Source organism: Somniosus microcephalus, chromosome 4, assembly GCF_052327205.1.
Source record: "Somniosus microcephalus isolate GS21.2 chromosome 4, FLI_Smic_1.0, whole genome shotgun sequence".
NCBI classification, from domain to species: Eukaryota; Metazoa; Chordata; class Chondrichthyes; order Squaliformes; family Somniosidae; genus Somniosus; species Somniosus microcephalus.
Window position 1 is genome coordinate 245,491,981 of NC_140990.1, and position 24,102 is coordinate 245,516,082.

At 43.0% G+C, this 24,102-nt stretch overlaps 1 protein-coding gene across 2 annotated transcripts in view; it reads right to left on the bottom strand.

The window, feature by feature from the left end:
• Nucleotides 1–16,051, bottom strand: part of mtx2 (metaxin 2) — a 73,353-nt gene extending 57,302 nt beyond the window's left edge. The window contains exon 1 of one of the 2 annotated variants that reach the window (XM_085986096.1): nt 15,915–16,051. In XM_085986096.1, the coding sequence (XP_085842222.1) occupies nt 15,915–15,954 (40 nt within the window). In that variant the 5' untranslated portion in view covers nt 15,955–16,051. Of the gene's footprint in view, nt 1–15,731; nt 15,820–15,914 lie in introns of those variants that run through there. The other variant, XM_085986097.1, reaches the window with a different exon arrangement.
• Between the last annotated feature and the right edge of the window lie 8,051 nt (nt 16,052–24,102).

Genomic DNA, 24,102 nt, shown 5'->3' on the forward strand with positions numbered 1-24,102 from the left:
TACAGGCTAAATAAGCTGACGCTCTTTTTATTTTATTTTAGATGGGTCTTTTTTGTGGGGGTTCAATAAAGTTCAAAATTATAACCTAAATAAAGTTTTGAAAGCCTGTTTTTATTTGTATGGAACAGTATGTCTGTTTTGATGACAAAGATAATATAAGGGTCAGAGACAAAAACCATCAGTGTGCAAAAAAACTCTAAATTCCCAAAAATTCCCATGGAAAGTTTGCTCTTTTAAAAATTCCTGGAATTTTGCAACCCTAGTTCCTAGTATCCATATTTCATAGCATAAAACTATCCATAGTTTGGCATAATTTGGTAATTATTTGGCATTTTACTGCCTTAAGGATGGCTGGTGTGAGAAATGGAAATAATTTTTTTTTCCACGGTTGGGACAAATTACAGGGAGCTTCATTCTACATCTGGCGAAGTTGTATTAATCTGGGAATGCTTGATGTTGACAGTGGATCCCCAAATGGAAAAATGTTCCATTCCCCACCTTAATTAGATGGAATACACAGTAACTAGCACAACCTGATTTATGGTGCCATTCACTACACTTTTGGTGCTAGTAAATTTTATTGTGCCGGCCATTTCAACTGCTTGCTAGCACAAGACAAACTGTCTTCCAGAGCGCACCTCATACTGCTTTTACTTTGCACTGGCCACAGGTCCAAGTGTGGCCAACCTTTCATAATAAAAACAATGTTGTCTTACAGGAAGCTGCTTTTCTATTTTCTAATTGAGAACACTGACAGAACAGTCAACTCTTTTCACGCAATAGAAAATTCAATAGTGACTACAGACTGGATATATACTTGAAAAGGAAAGATTTTCAGGATTATGTGGAAAGAGCAGGGGAGTGGGACTAATTGGATAGTTCTTTCAAAGAGCTGGTACAGGCACGATGGGCAGAATGGCCTCCTGCTGTGCTGCAAGATTCGATAGGCGATTGATAATTACATTCTGTGCATGGGCAACAAGTGGGTTGTATAACCTCATGCATTGCACAGAAATGCTGCTATCACTGAGTTGGCACTGCCAATAGATTACAGCAGTGAATTGTGATGAAGTGTTTCTTTTAAGGCACTGAAGTGATTATTTTACATGCAGCCCAGGAGAATGAAAGGTACAATCCATGGCTTCAGTACCCTTGGGTTCCACTCTGCCACTGTAACTTTGCCAGCAGAAACCTTATTTACACACGGAGTGTGACCAGCTGCAAGGAAATTCTTGGACAAAGACAGAAAGAAATCGTCTCTCACCTCTACTCAGCAATCCCTGCAGGAACTATGCTTGTGTTGACATCAAGTGACAACAAAACCAGACTGGGCTGCAATCCCTACCTCCTTCAGTCAAATAGCCTGCTGATAATCATTGTTCAGGCTTACACAAGATTGGTTCCTGGGCGAACATACTAGAAGGTGACTGGCACCTATGGAATGGAGGCCAACTTCTATATTATCCCTCACTTCCCCTACATTCTGCAGGTTCTACCCATATTGTTCCCTAGTTGTCTGCTATGAAGCTGACCACCTATCCCTTTGATTCCCTCTTGATGCAGCTCCTAATTATTCAACTGCTTCTTGGGCCTATACTTGGTGTGATGGAAGCAGAGCTTTCATTCTGTGTCAATTATATATATATTTTTAATCTGATTTTACATGTGCATGGTAAAGGCTTTAAAAATAATGAGTTCAATTGGAAGATGTCTTTCTTACTAAACTTCAACATGGATAGAAATGGCAGACTAATAAAATACATACTTTGGTTTTGTCTTCACAAAGGAGGACACAAATAACCTCCCAGAGATGTCGGGGAACATAGGGTCTAATGAGAGGGAGGAACTGAAAGAAATCAGTATTTGTAGGGAAATGGTGATAGGGAAATTGACGGGATTGAAGGCCGATAAATCCCCAGGGCCTGATAATCTACATCCTAGTGTACTTAAGGAAGTGGCCCTAGAAATAGTAGATGCATTGCTGGTCATCTTCCAAAATGCTATAGATTCTGGAACAGTTCCCATGGATTGGACGGTAGCTAATGTTACCCCACTATTCAAAAAAGGTGGTAAAGAAAAAACGGTGAATTATAGACCGGTAGCCTGACATCGGTAGTGGGGAAAATGCTAGAGTCCATTATAAAAGATGTAATAGCAGGGCACTTGGAAAACAGTGACAGGATCGGACAAAGTCAACATAGATTTACAAAAGGTAAATCGTGCTCGACTAATCATCTGGAATTTTTTTGAGGATGTAACTGGTAAAATAGATAACGGAGAACCAGTGGATGTGGTGTATTTGGACTTTCAGAAGTCTTTCGATAAGGTCCCGCATAAGAAATTAGCGTGTAAAGTTAAGGCACATGGGATTGGGGGCAAGGTATTGACTTGCATAGAGAACTGGTTGGCAGACAGGAAGCAAAGAGTTGGAATAAACGGGTCTTTTTCCGAGTGGCAGGCAGTGACTAGTGGGGTACCGCAGGGATCGGTCCTAGGACCCAAGCTATTCACAATATATATTAATGATCTAGACGAGGGAACTAGATGCAATATCTCCAAATTTGCAGACGACACAAAGCTAGGTGGGCGTGTGTGCTGTGAGGAGGATGCTGAGAAACTACAGGATGATTTGGGCAGGTTGGGTGATTGGGCAGATGCAGTATAATGTGGATAAATGCGAGATTATCCACTTTGGCGGCAAAAAAACAGGAAGGCAGATTATTCTCTGAACGGCAATAGATTGGGAGAAGGGGAAGTGCAACGAGGCCTGGGTGTCCTTGTGCACCAGTCGCTGAAGGTAAGCCTGCAGGTGCAGCAGGCGGTTAAGAAGGCAAATGGTATGTTGGCCTTCATAGCGAGAGGATTCGAGTACAGGAGCAAGGATGTCTTGCTGCAGTAGTGCAGGGCCATGGTGAGACCACACCTGGAGTATTGTGTGCAGTTTTGGTCGCCTTATCTGAGGAAGGATGTTCTTGCCATGGAGAGAGCACAGCGAAGATTCAGCAGACTGTTACCTGGGATGGTAGGAATGACGTACGAGGAGAGATTGGGTCGATTAGGCTTATATTCGCTAGAGTTTAGAAGAATGAGAGGGGATCTCATTGAAACTTATAAAATTCTAACAGGACTAGTCAGGCTAGATGCAGGAAGGATGTTCCCGATGGCGGGGGAGTCCAGAACCAGGGGTCACAGTCTAAGGATAAGGGGTAAGCCATTTAGGACAGAGATGAGGAATTTCTTCACCCAGAGAGTCATAAACCTGTGGAATTCTCTACCACAGAAGGCAGTGCAGGCCAATTCATTAAATATATTCAAGAAGGAGTTAGATATATTTCTTAAAGCTAAAGGGATCAAGGGATATGGGGAGAAGGCAGGGACAGGGTACTGAATTTGGATGATCAGCCATGATCTCATTGAATGGCAGAGCAGGCTCGAGGGGCCGAATGGCCTACTCCTGCTCCTATCTTCTATGTTTCTATGTCTACACCTGTAAGGCTGGCTGCAGGAAAACTGGTCAGAATGACTGATCTGGCAAATAAGTAAATGAGAGGGCATTCTATTAAGAATTCATGTTCAATCACGTGTAAGTCTCGGCAAGTGCGAGACCCAGAAATTGTGTGCCAAAAGGGTCAAGAGTATGCCATGCAAGTTCTTTGCATAACAGTTGTGGTTTTTTTCTCTAATGTTTATTTCAGTTTCAAGCGAGTCTAACATGACTCTCAGGATGCGGGTGTTGCTGGTAAGGCCGGCATTTATTACCCATCCCTAGTCGCTGCAATTGTAGCAGTTTGATATAACAGAGTGATTTGCTCGGTAAGGACGGAAGGCTTCCGTCCCTAAAATGACATCACTGAACCAGCTGGATTTTTTTTTACGACAATCAGACAGCTTCATGGTCACTTTTACTGATACCAGCTTTTTATTGCCAGAATATTTTATTTATTTATTTTTAAACTGAATTCAAATTTTCAAATTGCCACGGTGGGACTTGAACTCACATTCTCTGATTAGTCCAGGCTTCTAATTATTGGACTGTGTGACAATTACATTCTAAAGAAGCTATTTTAAATTCTTCTAATTTACCATCAGTGCCTTGTGTTTTTCTGCTTCAATACAACTATCTTTCCTGTAAATAAATGTGATTGAGTTTAAGCCTGAGCCAAACAATCTCACAGTACGATAATTACCTGTTGGAGTAAAAAGGGAAGTGTGGTGAACACAATGAACAGATCCAGCCACTTACGTACCCTTTTATTGGTTGCCATGGCTTGTTGCGATAGTCAGATACAAAATGATTAGCTCTCATACACTTATTTTAACAAAGCATACTAACTGTGTATTCAGTTAGTTTGACTCCAGCCTACAGGTTGAAAGGCTGTTTGAACCCACCATGCAACACGTGTATCAAAATAAACTTGCCACAGGAATCTGAACTGCAGTCAGTTTCTTTTTAAACTGCTTTTATGTAGCCACTAGATTAAAAAGGAACAGCCACCAACAGAAATAGAAAAAAATTACATGATTTTTCACACATTACTCTCTCCTACTGAACATGATAACGTGAGCACTGTCAAAGCATTGCTTGTGAGGATTGAAACTGCAATTATTCCTGATGTGACAGCATGCTGGCCTTCCCATTTTGGAAACCAAAATGACATAAATAACCATATTGTATCCTTGTAGGACAATGTTTCAGCACAACAGAGGCGTGTTTTTGTCATGAGTCAACCGTAAAGGGATCATGGTCAGAACATCCTATAAATGCAGTTTGATACAAGTATGATTGTAGCATCTGCAGCACCCAAACATAAACAATCTTTGTCAATTAGAATATAATCCATTTCTCATGATAATAGCTTACAACTTGGATAAATGACCAGTTGCTCTTCCCCAAGGTTATGTATTTGACTCAGTACAGCACCATTGCCTCTATCTGATTCATCAGTATGGGCTGTGAAGGTACAAGAATGATCAGGACAAGCTAGAATGGGGTTTGCACACAGGGCATTTTTCAGGTCTTTCCAAAGCAAGTTATGCCTCGACAGACAAGATCACCTGATTTGGCTCTTCCTTTCGGATTAAGTAATTTAATACCGTGGCTATAATTGTGATAATAGCTGGACAACCTGAATTATGCCCATTGTTGTTTCTTGGCAATGGCATGGACCGAATGTGCAACAACAACTTGCATTTATATAAGCGCATGTAACGTAGTAAAACATCCTAAGGCACTTCACACGAGTGTTATCAAAAAATGTTTGACGTCGAATTGTGAAGGAATAAGGCATAAAACCTATTCAGAAAAATACACCATTCTATGAAAGAATTCTGGCCTTATTAAAACAGGAAAAACTGGGTCTGGGAATCGAGAAACCTAACAATGGAGAAGCTGTATTGTTAACAGCATTCAGTCTATGGGGATGGGATGGTTGTTGACACTGAATCAATAACCTTATTGAAACAGAAGGTTGGAGGCTCCTGACGGTCTGAATCTTTGGAAAGAAGACAATGGTGCATCCTGGTTAAGGTGTTCTAAGTTATACTTCATAAACAGGCACATAAAATTAAGAAACATATGCTTTCGTAAAAATGACATCAAGTAAAAGAAACACCTGCCGTCACACCGTTTTTATGGTAAGCTTAAGACACCTACACGAGACATAATTCTTAGTGCTACCAGCTGATCTGACTGTAAAAATTGCAGAAATCAGCAGAAAAATGACTAGAGATAATTGGCTTACATCAGCAGAAAACCTTAAAGGGATACCACTGGAAAAGGGTATAAATATTGAGCTCTCAAATAGGATACTAGATTGGCTGTAAAGGGGCAAAGCGATTCTCGGGCTTCAGAGGCGGCTCTGTAAGTCTACAACTCTTTGTATCTCGGGGATCAAGGTACTGTATTTGATTTTGGTGGATATCCTGAATAAACTTTAAGAACTGTAAAACTATAGCGAAGTTAAGATTTGAGAATAAGGATCTCTGATAAGATTGTAAAGCTTTCTCTTTTTGGAACTGTTAATGTTGCGATTGAATCACCAACTGTAAAATACATGTCGGTTCTTTAATAAATCTATATATTTTTAGAATTGTCTCACATAATACTTCTGTATCAAACTCGCAAACTCAATCTCTGTACACTCTTTGGTGAGGAGTTGCAGAATTCTGGGGGAGTTTTCCGGACCCTCATAATATCCAGAATGTTACACTCTAGTTAAACTTATTAAAAGTGCTATCTGGAGGATGGTAACATTTTCAGGTTGTTCCTTTCCTTTTGGGAGAGATACTCCAGACCTTTAGACACAATTAAGCATCTTTAGGATTCGGCTACCTCAAACTTTAGTTGAAAGTGAACGTCTGAGGAATACGCCTGATCCGGGGTGGCCCTAAAGGGGCTAGGACTAGTAATAATCCCTTCAGATTCACATAAGGAGATATTAGGACAGATGATCAAAAGCTTGGTCAAAGAGGTAGGTTTTAAGGAGCGTCTTAAAAGGAGAGGTAGAGAGACGGAGCAGTCAACGGTGACATAGTTGGGCCTCAGTTTCCCACAATCCAGCTAATGGCCCAAATAAAAAACCTCATTCATACTAATATTACATTTTTCAGCCTTAAATATCAATGTTGCTTGGTTTAACTTGTTAGGTTATGCTTGACATGTTCCTTCCATGTCTGATTATAAATAACTTGTTGGAACATGGTGGATGCATTTTTCATTCCTAAAAGTATGACTGTAAACTCATACAGCCCTGACAATGTAACAAACGTGGAGTGCAACTGAGCCGCTGTGCTAAGTGACAATAACCATTGGTCAAGGTCTAGAGTTGTCAGATTTTTAGTGCTCCCTAGCTTCTCTAACATCTCCTCTGTGCAAGGCCTCAGGTATAGAAACATAGAAGATAGGAGCAGGAGTAGGCCATTCGGCCCCTCGAGCCCGCTCCGCCATTTAATGAGATCATGGCTGATCATCCAAATTTAGTACCCGGTCCCTGCATTCTCCCCATATTACTTGATCCCTTTAGCCTCAAGAAATATTCCCAACTCCTTCTTGAATATATTTAATGAATTGGCCTCAACTGCCCTGTGTGGCAGAGAATTCCACAGGTTCACCACTCTCTGGGTGAAGAAATTCCTCCTCATCTCTGTCCTAAATGGCTTACCCCTTATCCTTAGACTGTGACTTCACCAATCTTTTTCTCTTCACATATCTATAAAAGCTTTTAGTCAGTTTTTATGTTCCCTGCAAGCTTACTCTCATATTCTATTTTCCCTTTCTTAATTAATCCCTTTGTCGAATCCTAAACTGCTCCCAATCCTCTGGATTACTGCTTTTTCTGGCCAATTTATATGTCCTCTCCTTGGATCTTATGCTATCCCTAATTTCCCTCGTTAGCCACGGTTGAGTCACCCTTTTTGTTTTATTTTTATGCCAAACTGGGATGAACAAATTCTGTAGTTCATCCATGCGGTCTTTGAATGTTTGCCATTGCCTATCCACCGTCAACCCTTTGAGTGACATTTCCCAATCAATCCTACCCAACTCGCGCCTCAGGCCATTGTAGTTTCCTTTATTTAAATTCAGAACCCTAGTCTCCGAGTCAACTACTTCATTCTCCATCTTAATGAAGAATTTGATCATATTATGATCGCTCCGACCCAAGGGGCCTCGTACAACAAGATTGCTAATAAATCCTCTCTCGTTACATAATACCCAGTCTAAGATGGCCTGATCTCTGGTTGGTTCCTCGACATATTGGTCCAGGAAACCATCCCGTAAACACTCCACGAATTCCTCCTCCACAGTATTGTTACCAATTTGGTTAGCCCAATCTATATGTAGATTAGTCACCCATGATGACTACTGTGCCCTTATTGCACGCTTCTCTAATTTCCCTTTTAATGCCATTCCCAACCTCCCCATTACTGTTTGGAGGTCTATATACCACTCCCACTAACATTTTCTGCCCCTTAGTATTTCTCAGTTCTACCCATACAGATTCCACATCAGAGCTAATATCCTTCCTTACAATTGTGTTAATCCCTTCTTTAACCAGCAATGCTACCCCACCTCCCTTTCCTTTTTGCCTATCTTTCCTGAATATTGAATACCCCTGGATGTTGAGTTCCCAGCCTTGGCCACCCTGTAGCCATGTTTCCGTAATCCCAATCAAATCATATTCGTTTACCTCTATTTGCGCAGCTAATTCATCCACCTTATTACAAATGCTCCTCGCATTAAGACACAAAGCCTTCAGGCTTGATTTTTTAATGCTCTTAGACCTATTAGAATTATTATTTACTGTGGCCATGTTTGATTTAAACTGTTGATTTCTCTGACTGCCACTTTTGTTTTTCTCCTTCCTATCTTTTGCTTTTATCCTTGTTTCCCTTTCCTCTGTCCCCCTGCTCAGGTTCCCAACCCCCTGCCATTTTAGTTTAAACCCTCCCCAACAGCACTAGCAAACACTCCCCCTAGGGCATCGGTCCCGGCCCTGCCCAGGTGCAAACCGTCCAGTTTGAACTGGTCCCACCTCCCCCAGAACTGGTTCCAATGTCCCAGGAATTTGAATCCCTCCCCCTGGCACCATTCCTCTAGCCACGTATTCATCTGAAATATCCTTCTATTTCTACTCTGACTCGCACGTGGCACTGGTAGCAATCCTGAGATTACTACCTTTGAGGTACTATTTTTTTAATTTACCTCCTAACTCCCTATATTCAGCTTTTAGGACCTCATTCCATTTTTTACCTATATCGTTAGTACCTATATGCACCACGACAACTGGCTGTTCACCCTCCCCTTCCAAGATGTTCTGCAGCCGCTCCGAGACATCCTTGACCCTTGCACCAGGGAGGCAACACACCATCCTGGAGTGTCGTTTGCGGCCGCAGAAACGCCCATCTATTCCCCTTACAATAGAATCCCCTATTGCTATAGCTCTACCCCTCTTTTTCCTCCCGTCCTGAGCAGCAGAGCCACCCCTGGTGCCAGGAAGTTGGCTGCTGCTGCCTTCCTCTGATAAGCCATCCCCCCCAACAGTACTCATCCCCCCCAACAGTACTCAAAGTGGTGTATCTGTTTGAGAGGGGGAGGTCCACAGGGGACCCCTGCACTACCTGCCTGTGCCTAGTACTCTGTCTGTTGGTCACCCTTTCCTTTTCTGCCTGTCCAACTTTTGCCTGCGGTGTGACCAACTGATCAAACGTGATATCCACGACATCCTCAGCCTCGCGAATGGTCCAGTATGTATTCAATCGCAGCTCCAGCACCGCAATGCGGTCTGCCAGTAGCTGCAGCTGGACACACTTCCTGCACACGTAGTTGTCAGAGACACAGGTGTCCCTGAGTTCCCACATAGCGCAGGAGGAGCATACCACGGCACCGGGCTGTCCTGCCATGACTTACCCTTTAATTAATTGCAATTAAATTAAATCAAATCAAATCAATCCCACCAATTACACTACAGTTAAATGGTATATTTAAGGGTCCTGGTTTACAAACAGTCCCCGCTACACCAATGAGACTTTAGAAACTATAAACCACAGACTTAAAGTTTAAAAAAAGAGAGAAATACTCACCAACCAATCACTTACCTGCTTTCTGGTGACGTCACACTTCAATTACTTTTTACTTCTCCCCTTCCCTCTGAGTTCGGAGATTGGAGCAACTGGTGCACAAGGACGCCCAGGTCTCATTGCACTTTCCCTTTTCCCAATCTATTGCCGTTCAGATAATAATCTGTCTTCCTGTATTTGCCGCCGAAGTGGATAACCTTGCATTTATCCACATTATACTGCATTTGCCATGCATCTGCCCAATCACCCAAACTGTCCAAATCATAGAGTTTCTCTGCATCCTCCTCACAGCCCACCCAGCTTTGTGTCGTCTGCAAACTTGGAGATATTACATCTAGTTCCCTTGTCTAGATCATTTATATATATTGCGAATAGCTGGGTCCTAGCACCGATCCCTGCGGTACCCCACTAGTCACTGCCTGCCACTCAGAAAAAGACCCGTTTATTCCAACTCTTTGCTTCCTGTCTGCCAACCAGTTCTCTATCCAAGACAGTACCTTACCCCCAATCCCATGTGCCTTAACTTTACACGCTAATCTCTTATGCGGGACCTTATCGAAAGCCTTCTGAAAGTCCAAATACACCACATCCACTGGTTCTCCCTTATCTATTCTACCAGTTACATCCTCAAAAAATTCCAGTAGATTAGTCAAGCATGATTTACCTTTTGTAAATCCATGTTGACTTTGTCCGATCCTGTCACTGTTTTCCAAGTGCTCTGCTATTACATCTTTTATAATGGACTCTAGCATTTTCCCCACTACCGATGTCAGGCTTACCGGTCTCCATTATAGGTCAGTCTCCATCAACTAATTTAGCTCATCATAATAATCTGCACAAAATTGCATGATCTTGTCCATCTTAGGGACAAATACCACCAGCATTGCCCAAAGGCTCTGGGATAGCCACATTACCCCCCATGCCCAGCATCTTCTATACCTTCCTAGTTATCCATTATCTCACGTTGTGCAGCATGGGGTATACACATTGGCATATTGCTTTTGAACTGCCTGTGCTTACCTCATGAACAAGTTGCTTAGTATAGCCTAGTTGACCAAGAACATGGAGCAAAAACCTAGCAACAGTTCCTGGCTTGCTTTTTCTTTGTGGGAGATAAGAGCTAAGTGATTTCATCTGTGAGAAACCAGATTTACTCTCGGATAAGAGATCTATAATCTCACTTACTGTCCCTCCTGGGGGACAATATAGCAACAATCTCAAGAGAACACTAGAGCTTAACAGATTCATGTGGTAGACCTTGCATTCACTATTATTCCCTCCAAGCTGGTCTTGAAACTGAGGGAGCTAGGCCTGGGCACCCCCATCTGCAATTGGATTCTGGATTTCCTGACTGGTAGGCCTCAAGTGGTGAAAATAGGAAACACCTCAACAACTCTGGTCCTCAACACCAGATCGCCACAAGGCTGCTGCCTCAGTCCTTGGCTGTACTCTCTGTTTACACATGACTGTACAGCCATACACAGCAACAACCAGATTATCAAGTTTGCCAACGACACCACAGTAATTGGCCTGATAAGCAACGATGACGAGACGGAGTACAGAGATGAGATAGTCCAGCTGATGAGATGGTGCAATGACAACCTTGTCCTGAACGTTGGCAAGACTAAGGAGCTCATCGTGGACTTCAGAAGCCACCGAGGGAACCATCGCCCCATCAGCATAGACGGGACACCAGTGGAAGTCGTCAGTTGCTTCCGATTCCTGGGACTGCAGATCTCTGATGACCTGGTCTGGAACCATAATACTGAGGCTATGCTGAAGGCGGCACACCAGCGCCTCTACCCTCTACGGTGCCTGAGGAAATGCGGCATAAGCACACAGTGGCTTGTGAACTTTTACCGCGGCATCATAGAGAGTGTCCTGACGAGTGGTGTCAATGTGTGGTATGGTAACACCACTGCACAGAACAAGAAAGCCATCCAGAGAGTTGTGAATATGGCAGAAAAGATCAGGTGTGCACTTCCATCCATCGAGGAGATCTTCCAGACCAGGTGCCGGAACAAGGCCCGCTCCATCATCCAGGACCCCAATCACCCTGGGCACAAACTGTTCTCCCTCCTGCGGTCCGGACGTCGGTACCGCAGCATCCGAACCAGGACCAGCAGGATTAAGAACAGTTTCTATCCACAGGCAGTGCGCTTACTGAACTGCTAGCCGCACTGCCCCATATATTATAGTTATATGTTTATGTAAATATATATATTATACTTATATTACCATATATTTATCATATTACATTACTATTATTTCCAGTGGTAATTGAGGCTTTTTTGCACTATTCATCATATCCTGCAACTTGGACTGTTATTGCTATACTTTCTGCTTATTTGCTTATTGTTTTTATTTATACTTGTTTTTATTTTTTGCTTTTATATTTATATGCTTGTATTGTGGGAGTGAGTGGGGAGTAAGCATTCCATTGTACTAGTTACATATGGCAATAAAATGATCTTGAATCTTGGAATCTTGAATCATGGTTGGTGGGTAGTCAACCACATAATCTATCTCATTTCTACCAGCCTGTAATGTGTCACACTTCACAAGTGGCAGCACCAACATGCTCTGACTTACCAGATACACTCTGTGCCTAGCACTGTAGCTGTACCAGTTTTTGTGGTGGCCTTGCATATATTTTAAGTTCTCTTGTGAAAGTTCACCCAACCTACAATGTCGTCTCTTAATTTAAGTACATATTTGACTATATTTCTGTAGTTTTCCCTACTACATCTCTCCGATTAGATCTCTCCGGAAAGAAATAGCAGAGGCTTTGACCATCATTTTCCAATCATCTCTGGCTACAGGTGTGGTGCTGGAGGACTGGAAGACTGCTAACATTGTACCGTCGTTTAAAAAGGGAGAAAGGGATAGAACGAGTAATTACAGGCTAGTCAGCCTACCCTCAGTGGTGTGCAAACTGTTGGAAAAAATTCTGAGGGACAGTATTAATCGTCATTTAGAAAGGCACGGATTAATCAAGCACAGTCAGCATGGATTTATTAAGGGAAAGTTGTGTCTGACTAGCCTGATTGAATTTTAAGGAGGTAACAAGGAGGGTTGATGAGGGTAGTCGTTTGATGTAGTCTACATGGATTTTAGCAAGGCTTTTGACAAGGTCCCACTGGCAGACTGGTCAAAAAGTAAAAGCCCATGGGATCCAAGGGAAAGTGGCAAGTTGGATCCAAAATTGACTCCGTGGCAGGAAATAAAGGATAATGGTCGACGGGTGTTTTTCGTAACTGGAAAGCGGTTTCCAGTGGGGTTCCGCAGGGCTCAGTACTAGGTCCCTTGCTTTTTATGGTATATATCAATGATTTAGACTTCAATGTAGAGGGCATGATTAAGAAGTTTGCAGATGATACCAAAATCAGCCACGTGGTTGATAGTGAGGAAGAAAGCTATAGACTGCAGGAAGATATCAATGGTTAGGTGGGCAGAAAAGTGGCAAATGGAATTCAATCCGGAGAGGTGTGAGGTAATGCATTTGGAGAGGGCTAACAAGGCAAGGGAATACACAATAAATGGTATAATACCGAGAAGTGTAGAGGAACAGAGAGACCTTGGAGTGTATGTCTACAGATTCCTGAAGGTAGCAGGACAGGTAGATAAGGTGGTCAAGAAGGCATACAGGATACTTCCCTTTATTAGCCGAGCCATAGAATATAAGAGCAGGGAGGTTATGCTTGAACTGCATAAAACACTAGTAAGGCCACAGCTAGAATACTGCATACAGTTCTGCTCACCACATTACTTGAAAGATGTGATTGCACTAGAAAGGGTACAGAGGAGATTTACGAAGATGTTGGCAGGACTGGAGAATGAGGAAAGATTGGATAGACTTGGGTTGTTTTCTTTGGAACAGAGGAAGCCAAGGAGAGACTTGATTGAGGTGTATAAAATCATGAGGAGCCTGGATAGAATGGGTAGGAAGGATCTATTTCCCTTAGCAGAGAGGTCAATAACCAGGGGGCATAGATTTAAATTAATTGGTGGAAGGATTAGAGGGGAACTTTTTTCACCCAGAGGGTGGCGGGGGTCTGAAACTCACTGCCTGAAAGCGTGGCAGAGGCAGAAACACTCTTCACATTTAAAAAGTACTTGGATATGCACTTGAAATGCCATAACCTACAAGGCTACGGACTGAGAGCTGGAAAGTGGGATTAGGCTGGATAGCTCTTTTTCTGCCGGCACAGACACAATGGGTCGAATGGCCATAAATTTCTATGTTTCTATGATTCTATAGTGTTAGTGGGCCATGCGCTTAGTGCCCGCATGGAAATTCAAATGGCAAGACCAGATAGGTTCTTGATATACCTTCCTGTAAGCAAACATGCCGACATTTTATCCCAGTCCTTGGTGTGCTATTTGGCATATAAGTGCAGCATACAAGCCAGTGAGTCATCGCTACCATCCCATTCATCTGAAGATAATGTAATTTAATTTTGCATAACTAAGTGAGGCACAAAATTAGCCCCTTGATCAGACAAAATCTCCTTCGGTAACCCAACTAGAGTGAACATTTCTAGCAATGCTTTAGCCACAATGGCTGCTTCCATGGATACGAGAGCTACTGCGTTAGTTATTATAGAATCATAGAAATTTACAGTGTGGCAGACCACCATTCGGCCCATCGTGTCTGTGCCAGCCGGAAAAGCTATCCGGCTTAACCCACTTTCCAGCTCTTGGTCCGTAGTCCTGTAGGTTACAGCACTTCAAGTTCGTAGCGAAGTACTTTTTAAATGCAATGAGGGTTTCTGCCTCTACCACCCTTTCAGGCAGTGAGTTCCAGACCCCCACCACCCTCTGGGTGAAAAAAATTCTCAACTCCCCTCTAATCCTTCTACCAATTACTTTAAATCTATGCCCCCCTGGTTATTGACCTCTCTGCTAAGGGAAATAAGTCCTTCCTATCCACTCTATCTAGGCCCCTCGTAATTTTATACACTTCAATCGTTGGCAGGGATTCAGGTCGACAAAAGGCCCACTTTATTGCAGAGATCAGTTTATTACTGTATGGCTTTTGCCACATTTCATTTGTGTGAAAATAAATAGCATACAAATTTGACAGCTAGGGCCAAACACAATAACCTTGTCAAAATATCAACACCTCCAATTTTCACAAATATAGATGAATAATGAAACTTTAATTGCTTTTTTTTTATAAAAAGAACTTAGATTACAACTACAATTTCATGTATTAAAATGTGATTTAAAAACACTTTCTATAACTCTGATGAAAGGTCATCGACCTGAAATGTTAACTCCTCTCCACAAATGCTGCCTGACCTGCTGAGTGTTTCCAGCATTTTCTGTTTTTATTTCAAATTTCCAGAATCTGCAGTATTTTGCTTTTGTTCTATAATTCTGCATCTTAAATCAATACATTAATCTCAGATCATAACAATGCTGTACATTCACAAGATCATAAGCTATTTGTGCATGTAAAAGGAAACAGTAGCCAGAAAAGCAGCTACTGCACAGAAAATCCAGAAATGTATGGAGCAGCTGTGTATTCTATTCCTGATAATTTAAAGTAATTTTTGCACTAAAGAAAAATTAGTTATCCATTAATTTAAATTACACAACACTGAAAATTGGGGATTTAAAGTATTAAAGTTCAGGTAATTTGAATCATGTGACTGAGTTAAGCAGGGTAAATTCGTGTTCACATGTGTTGCTGCAAAATAACTTTAATTTGCATTGCTGTAACATTAAAGTCACTACAGCCCAAGTAGGATTAGTTCAGTATTTTGATTTGGGTGAGAGATCACTGGGAAGAAGTATTCTCACGCCTGTTTAACCTTCAAATTGGTTGCAGTACAACTAGAGTCAATGCAGCACCAATTTTTTTTAAACATTCAAATCCAAATTTACCAAGAATCTAGGTGCCTTGCTGAATCGCCTTTAAATGTTTAATTTGGAAAACAGCCACTTCTCGGCAATCTTCAAACAATAGAAATGTCACTGGCAGTCGGAGATCGATGACCGAAATACTGTACACATTGATAATATAAATACATATAAAGCTGTGCTTTTGTTGAACATAGCATATATGCGTAGACTACAGAACCCAATGCTAGTGTGTAAAAGAAAGTAGTTGCGCTAACTGACCCAAATTAAGATTCTGGCAAACTCACATAGTCCTTAAAAGGCAGCACAAATTGAGAACCTTAGTTTACAGCGGCTTCCAGCTGCACTCGGGAGAGCTGCTGCCCTCCCGTTTACCTGTTGCTCGCTCGATCTGGGCCCAAGCTAAGCTGACCCGCTGACTCTCCGGAGTCTCTGTTTGGGACAGCACTGAGCGGCTCTGGAGTCATTACCTGCCATCTGGCAAACAAACACGTCTGCTGCGAGTGACATGGCGCAACGCTGCTGTAGCCTGACCGTCCCAACTGTGCTTCCGACACAATGTCAACCCAGCAGCAAGGCACTTCCGCCAGCGAACGCGTCACTTCCGCGCAGGCGCGGGCTACAAGTGCCGCGCGTGCGCAGTGTCTGCGGTACTTTTGTTGGCTGTTGTGGAGGTTCACTCACTTTAAAAAGGACCAAGGAAAGAATTGCATTCTGTAGCGCCATTCACGACCCCCAGACGTCTCAAAGCACTTTACAGCCAATTAAGTACTTTTTGAAGTGTTGTCACTGTTGTAATGTAGGAAATGCAGCAGCCAATCTGCACACAGCAAGCTCCCATAAACAGCAATGTGGTAATGACCAGATAATCTGTTCGAGTGATGTTGATTGAGGAATAAATGTTGGATAGAACACCAGAGAATAAGGGTCCCAGACCTGAAACGTTAACTCTGTTTCTCTCCCCACGGATGCTGCCTGGCCTGCTGAGTATTTCCAGCATTTTCTGTTGTTATACCAGAGAATACTCCCCTGCTCTTCTTCCAAATAGTGCTATGGATCTTTTATGTCTACCTGACAAAGCAAACGGGGCCCCAGTTTAACATCCCATCCTCCTGACAGTGCAGCACTCCCTCAGTACTACACTGGAGTGTCAGCCTAGATTTCTGTGCTCAAGTCTCTGGAGTGGGCCTTGAACTCATAACCTTCTGACTCAGAGGCCAAGTAGCTATCAACTGAGCCACAGCTGACATTAGCAGGTGGTGCAGATGGAAGTTAAATTCTGTGGTGATAAACATCTGTCATAACATTGCCTTCCAGCTAATTTAGACGATAAGGTGTGTTCCGTAGAGTGTCTCATCAGAAGTTAGAACAACTTGCATTTACATAGCGCCTTTAACGTTCCAAGGAAAACATCCCAAGATGCTTCACAGCAGCATAATCCTGAGCCAAAGAACATTAGGATGGGTAACTAAAAGCTTGGTCAAAGTGGTAGGTTTTTAAGGAGGAGAGGGAGAATTTTCAGGAGGGAATTCCAGAGCTGAGGGCCAATACAGCTGAAGGCATGACCACCAGTGATGGAGCAAAGGAAATGGGGGAAGCGCAAGAGACCAGAATTGGAGGAACACAATTCTTGAAGCGTTTTAGGGGGAGGAGCTTACAGAAGTAGGGAAGGGCAAAGACATGAAGGGATTTCAACACGAAGATGAGAATTTTAAAATCGGGGCATTGGTGAGCTAATGTAGGTTAGTGAACACTAGGGTAATGTGTGAGCGGGATTTGATGCGAGTTAGAATACGGACAGCAGTGTTTTGGATGAGCTTAAGTTTATGGAGGGTGGAAGATGGGACGCTGAACAGAAGAGCATTGGAATAGTCGAGTCTGGAGGTAACAAAAGCATTGATAAGGGATTCAGCAGCAGATGGGCTGAGGCAGCCGTGGAAATGGGCAATGTTATGTTACGGATGTGGAAGTATGCGGTCTTTGTCAACAGACTTTAAATGCTAAGACTTTAAATGAAGAGGGACCTCGGTATACAGGTATATAGGTCTTAAATGTGACAGTTCAAGTAGATAATGTGTCAACCTACAAAACCAAAATAGCTACAAAAACACTAGCAACTCAAAAATCTACATACAACTGAACAACAGCCCCGAATTAAGGCCCATGAGCAAAGCCACTGATAGAAGGCAATTGAATTTTACTGTACTTGATTTCAGAATATTTGTCAGTGTTTTGGGATCCCCTACAGCAATTCAGTTTTCTTTCTGTTAAAAGTAAATCCTCATTTTCACCCTATGATGCGTGAAAAGTAGCTGCATTATAGGGAATAAAACAAAAGTCCACAAAAGTGCATTTTTGACAGTTGTGGATTTAGACATTTCTGAAGTGGGAATGTGAGAACTAACAGGAAATAACTTCTGCACCAGGGTGTCTGGGGGCACAGTTCCCCACGAAATTTTGATATTTTTCCTACATTTTCTAACATTTTGGTGTCTACTGTAATTTTACTTTTGAAACAAAAAATGATAGATGGTGAGTGCATTTGATCACCAGGTGCTCCTGTGCCGAAAAAGCACATTCAGATTTAATAAGCCAGATGGGCTCGCTCTTTGTTGTAAATTGCAAAGCTTCCTCTCAATTTGTTTGCCAAATCACCCAAAGTATGATTTTGCTGCATAAACATTACAAATTAAGAGAATTCAGAATACAGATTTACAATGGGTGTTTGTTTAAGGTATTCAACATTTTGTCAGTGTCGTTCCCAATTCAATTCGATATTGGTAGTCCTGTGCAAATCTTTGTCAGCAAATTCACATGCCTACCATCAGCCTTTGATTCAAGCCCAAACTGCACGTGGTTTCAACTAGATTTGCCTCTTAATGGTAAAATGTAAAAAACGTAAAATAAAATATGTAGATGTTAGCCCAATTGTTAATTTGCCTGACAGATAAAAACTTTAGGGCTTATAAAGTGGCTGGGAAGTAATAGTTATACTCAGGTGGAAATTGTAGTACAAATAGTAGTTCAAAAACAAAAAGGGAAGAGAGTAGAGTAACAAGCAGAGATAGTTTTAGGCACTACTTGTAAAGGGAAAACTAAAAGATGTAATGGGATTAAACCAGGAGAGAGAAATAAGAAACAAGTGAGTAAAACATTAGAACTGAAGGACAGGCGAGAGTATGTGGCTCAAAGAAGCATTGTTTATACAAACGCATGGAGTATAAGGAATAAATTGAATGAACTGCAGGTGCAAATTCAAATTGGAGGCTATGACATGGTAGCCATTACTAAGACATGGCTGCAAGATGGTCAGGACTGGGAACTAAATATACCAGATTATAAGGTCTACAGGAAAGATAGGGAAAATGGCAGAGGGGAAGGAGTAGCCTTAGTGATTAAGGATGAACTCACTTCCATGATTAGAGAGGATATAAAAAGAGGTAAGCAGACAGGGGTAGAATTAAGAAATAGGAAAGGATTTAATTATTTACAGAAGAGGAAAAGAAAAGCATGTCAGAAATCCCAAGGAAACTAATATTAAATCAGGGACAGGGATGCAATAAAATTAATGTAAGTAAAATAACAGTAATGAAGAAGATAATGGCACTAAAGAGTGAAAAATCCCCAGGGCCAGATGGTTTCCATCCCATGGTTTTAAAGGAAGTAGGTGAGCACATTGCAGATGCCTTAACTATAATCTTCCAAAGTTATCTCGATTCAGCAACCGTTCCTTTAGATTGGAAAATTGTGCATTTCACTCCACTATTTAAAAATGGTGAAAGAGGGGAACCAGAGAATTATAGACCAATTTACAGGCCAGTGTCGGGAACGGTGAGAGCGGAGATTCAGTGAGTATTTAAACTCACTTTCGCGAGCTTTTTTTCCACAGACCATTGTCGGGAGCGGAGTTTCAGTGAGTATTTAAACTCACTTTCACGGGCTTTCTTTCAGAGGCTTACCAATCTCACAGACCGGCGGCAGCGTTCCAGAGCCACATCATGATTCAAAACACGGGCAGGGGGAAGCAGCTGATTGGGTGAGTACGGCCAGGTGAATATTTATACTACTCAAGATTCAAGATTCAAGATCATTTTATTGCCATATGTAACTAGTAAAATGGAATGCTTACTCCCCACTCACTCCCACAATACAAGCATATAATATAAAGCAAAAAAATGTAAACAAGTATAAATAAAAACAATAAGCAAATAAGCAAAAAGTATAGCAATAACAGTCCAAGTTGCAGGATATGATGAATAGTATAAAAAAGTCTCAATTACCACTGGAAATAATAGTAATGTAATATGATAAATATATGGTAATATAAGTATAATATATATATTTACATAAACATATAACCATAATATATGGGGCAGTGCGATTAGCAGTTCAGTAGGCGCACTGCCTGTGGATAGAAACTGTTCTTAAACCTGCTGGTCCTGGTTCGGATGCTGCGGTACTGACGTCCGGACCGCAGGAGGGAGAACAGTTTGTGCCCAGGGTGATTGGGGTCCTGGATGATGGAGCGGGCCTTGTTCCGGCACCTGGTCTGGAAGATCTCCTCGATGGACGGAAGTGCGCACCCGATGATCTTTTCTGCCGTATTCACAACTCTCTGGATGGCTTTCTTGTTCTGTGCAGTGGTGTTACCATACCACACATTGACACCACTCGTCAAGACACTCTCTATGGTGCCGCGGTAAAAGTTCACAAGGCACTGTGTGCTTATGCCGCATTTCCTCAGGCACTGTAGAGGGTAAAGGCGCTGGTGTGCCTTCTTCAGCATAGCCTCAGTATTATGGTTCCAGGCCAGGTCATCAGAGATCTGCAGACCCAGGAATCGGAAGCAACTGACGACTTCCACTGGTGTCCCGTCTATGTTGATGGGGCGATGGTTCCCTCGGTGGCTTCTGAAGTCCACGATGAGCTCCTTAGTTTTGCCAACGTTCAGGGCAAGGTTGTTGTCATTGCACCATCTCATCAGCTGGACTATCTCATCTCTGTACTCCGTCTCGTCATCGTTGCTTATCAGGCCAATTACTGTGGTGTCGTCGGCAAACTTGATAATCTGGTTATTGCTGTGTATGGCTGTACAGTCATGTGTAAACAGAGAGTACAGCCAAGGACTGAGGCAGCAGCCTTGTGGCGCTCCGGTGTTGAGAACCAGAGTGGATGAGGTGTTGTTCCCTATTTTCACCACTTGAGGCCTACCAGTCAGGAAATCCAGAATCCAATTGCAGATGGGGGTGCCCAGGCCTAGGTCCCTCAATTTCAGGACCAGATTGGAGGGAATAATAGTATTAAAAGCAGAACTGTAGTCAATGAACAACAGTCTGACATAAGTGTCCCTCCTGTCTAGGTGTTCCAGGGCAGTGTGTAGTGTTAGGGAGATGGCATCGTCTACAGACCTGTTCGCCCTATATGCGAACTGGAACGGGTCCAAGGAATTGGATATGATGCTGCTTATGTGTGTCACAGAATCACAGAATCACAGAAACCCCACAGTGCAGATAGAGGCCATTTCGGCCCATCGAGCCTGCACCGACACATATCCCACCCGATCCCCGTAACCCCACGTATTTAATCCCCCTAACACTAAGGGTCAATTTATCATAGCCAATCAACCTAACCTGCACATCTTTGGACTGTGGGAGGAAACCGGAGCACCCGGAGTAAACCCACGCAAACACGGGGAGAATATGCAAACTCCACACAGACAGTTGCCCGAGGCCGGATTCGAACCCGGGTCTTTGGCGCTGAGGCAACAGTGCTAACCACTATGCCACCGTGCTGCCCAAGCTGCATCCCTGTCCCTGATTTAATATTAGTTTCCTTGGGATTTCTGACATGCTTTTCTTTGGGCAGCACGGTGGCCGGTCATGACCAGCTTTTCCAGGCACTTCATGGCTATGGATGTTAGCCATTATCTTCTTCATTACTGTTATTTTACTTACATTAATTTTATTGCATCCCTGTCCCTGATTTAATATTAGTTTCCTTGGGATTTCTGACATGCTTTTCTTTGGGCAGCACGGTGGCCGGTCATGACCAGCTTTTCCAGGCACTTCATGGCTATGGATGTTAGCCATTATCTTCTTCATTACTGTTATTTTACTTACATTAATTTTATTGCATCCCTGTCCCTGATTTAATATTAGTTTCCTTGGGATTTCTGACATGCTTTTCTTTGGGCAGCACGGTGGCCGGTCATGACCAGCTTTTCCAGGCACTTCATGGCTATGGATGTTAGAGCCACGGGACAATAGTCATTGAGGCCTGTTACCTTGGTCTTTTTAGGTAACGGCCCAATGGTTGTCTCCTTGAAGCACACTGGTACAACAGACTGCTGCAATGAGATGTTAAAAATGTCCGTGAACACAGGAGCCAGCTGGTCTGCGCAGGTCTTGAAGACACGGGGTGAAACCCCGTCTGGGCCGGCTGCCTTCCGTGCTTTCACCCTCCTGAAGGTTCTCCGGACCTCGGATTCAGTCAGCTGTAATGTGTAATCCTCTGGGTGGCTGGGGGTTTTGATGGCTGGCTCAGTGTTCTCCCTCTCAAAGCGAGCATAAAAAGTATTCAGTTCATCTGGTAGGGAGGGATCGGTGTTGGTGACTCCCGCTGAGCTCCCCTTGTAGTTGGTGATGGCCCTTAGTCCCTGCCACATGCGTCTGGCGTCAGAGCCCCTGCCATACTGAGACTCTAGTTTGTTCTTATGGTCTCTTTTTGCTGCTTTGATAGCCTTTCTGAGCCTCAATACTCTATAGTTTGACAGATAAGGTTCATAGTTTATAAAATTTAGAAGGTCTTAATTTTGTGGTTATAGTTTCTAAGGTCCCTGTTGTGTAGCAGGGAGTGCTAGGAAACAAGAGCCCTTGAGTATATCATTTAATTGTAGTATAATTGGTGGTATTGATTTAATTTAAATTAATTAAAGGGTAAGTCATGGCAGCAAAGCTCGGCCCCGTGGCATGCTCCTCCTGCACTATGTGGGAAATCAGGGACACTTCCTGTGTCCCTGACGACCATGTGTACGGGAAGTGTATCCAGCTGCAGCTACTGGCAGATGGCATTGCGGTGCTGGAGCTGCAAATGGATACATACGGGAGCATTTGCGATGCTGAGGACGTCATGGATATCACGGTTAATCAGTTGGTCACACCGCAGGTAAAGGCTGCACAGGCAGGAAGGGAATGGGTGACCACCAGGCAGAGTAGTAGGCGCAGGCAGGTAGTGCAGGGGTCCCCTGTGGCCAACCCCCTCTCAAACAGATATGCCACTTTGGAAATTGTTGGGGAGGATGGCTTATCGGGGGAAGGCAGCAGCAACCAACTTCCTGGCACCATGGGTGGTTCTGCTGCACGGGACGGGTGGAAAAAGAGCGGGAGAGCTATAGTGATAGGGGATTCTATTGTAAGGGGAATAGATAGGTGTTTCTGCAGCCGCAAACGAGACTCCAAGATGGTATGTTGCCTCCCTGGTGCAAGGGTCAAGGATGTCTCGGAGCGGCTACAGGGCATTCTGGAGGGGGAGGGTGAACGGCCAGTTGTCGTGGTGCATATAGGTACCAACGATATAGGTAAAAAAAATGGGATGAGGTCCTAAAAGCTGAATATAGGGAGTTAGGAGGTAAATTTTAAAAAAAGGACCTCAAAGGTAGTAATCTCAGGATTGCTACCAGTGCCACGTGCTAGTCAGAGTAGAAATAGAAGGATATTTCAGCTGAATACGTGACTAGAAGAATGGTGTAAGGGGGAGGGATTCAAATTCCTGGGACATTGGAACCGGTTCTGGGGGAGGTGGGACCAGTACAAACTGGATGGTTTGCACCTGGGCAGGACTGGGACCGATGTCCTAGGGGGAGTGTTTGCTAATGCTGTTGGGGAGGGTTTAAACTAAAATGGCAGGGGGTTGGGAACCTGTGCAGGGAGACAGAGGAAAGGGAAGCAAGGATAGAAGCAAAAGACAGGAAGGAGAAAAGCAAAAGTGGAAGTCAGAGAAATCAAGGGTGTAAATCAAACATGGCCACAGTAAACAATAATTCTAAAAGGTCTAAGAATGTTAAAACAACAAGCCTGAAGGCTTTGTGTCTAAACGCGAGGAGCATTCATAATAAGAAGGTGGATGAATTAGCTGTGCAAATAGATGTAAATGGATATGATATAATTGGGATTATGGAGACATGGCTCCAGGGTGACCAAGGCTGGGAATTCAACATCCAGGGGTATTCAATATTCAGGAAGGACAGGCAAAAAGGAAAAGGTGGTGGGGTAGCATTGCTGGTTAAAGAGGAGATTAACACAATAGTAAGGAAGGATATTAGCTCTGATGATGTGGAAACTGTATGGGTACAGCTGAGAAATACCAAGGGGCAGAAAACGTTAGTGGGAGTTGTATACAGACCCCCAAACAGTAATGCTGAGGTTGGGGATGACATTAAACGGGAAGTTAGAGATGCGTGCAATACGGGCACAGCAGTTATCATGGGTGACTTTAATCTACATATAGATTGGTCTAACCAAATTAGTAACAATACTGTGGAAGAGGAATTCCTAGAGTGTATACAGGATGGTTTCCTGGACCAATATGTCGAGGAACCAACTAGAGATCAGGCCATCTTAGACTGGGTATTATGTAATGAGAAAGGAATAATTAGCAATC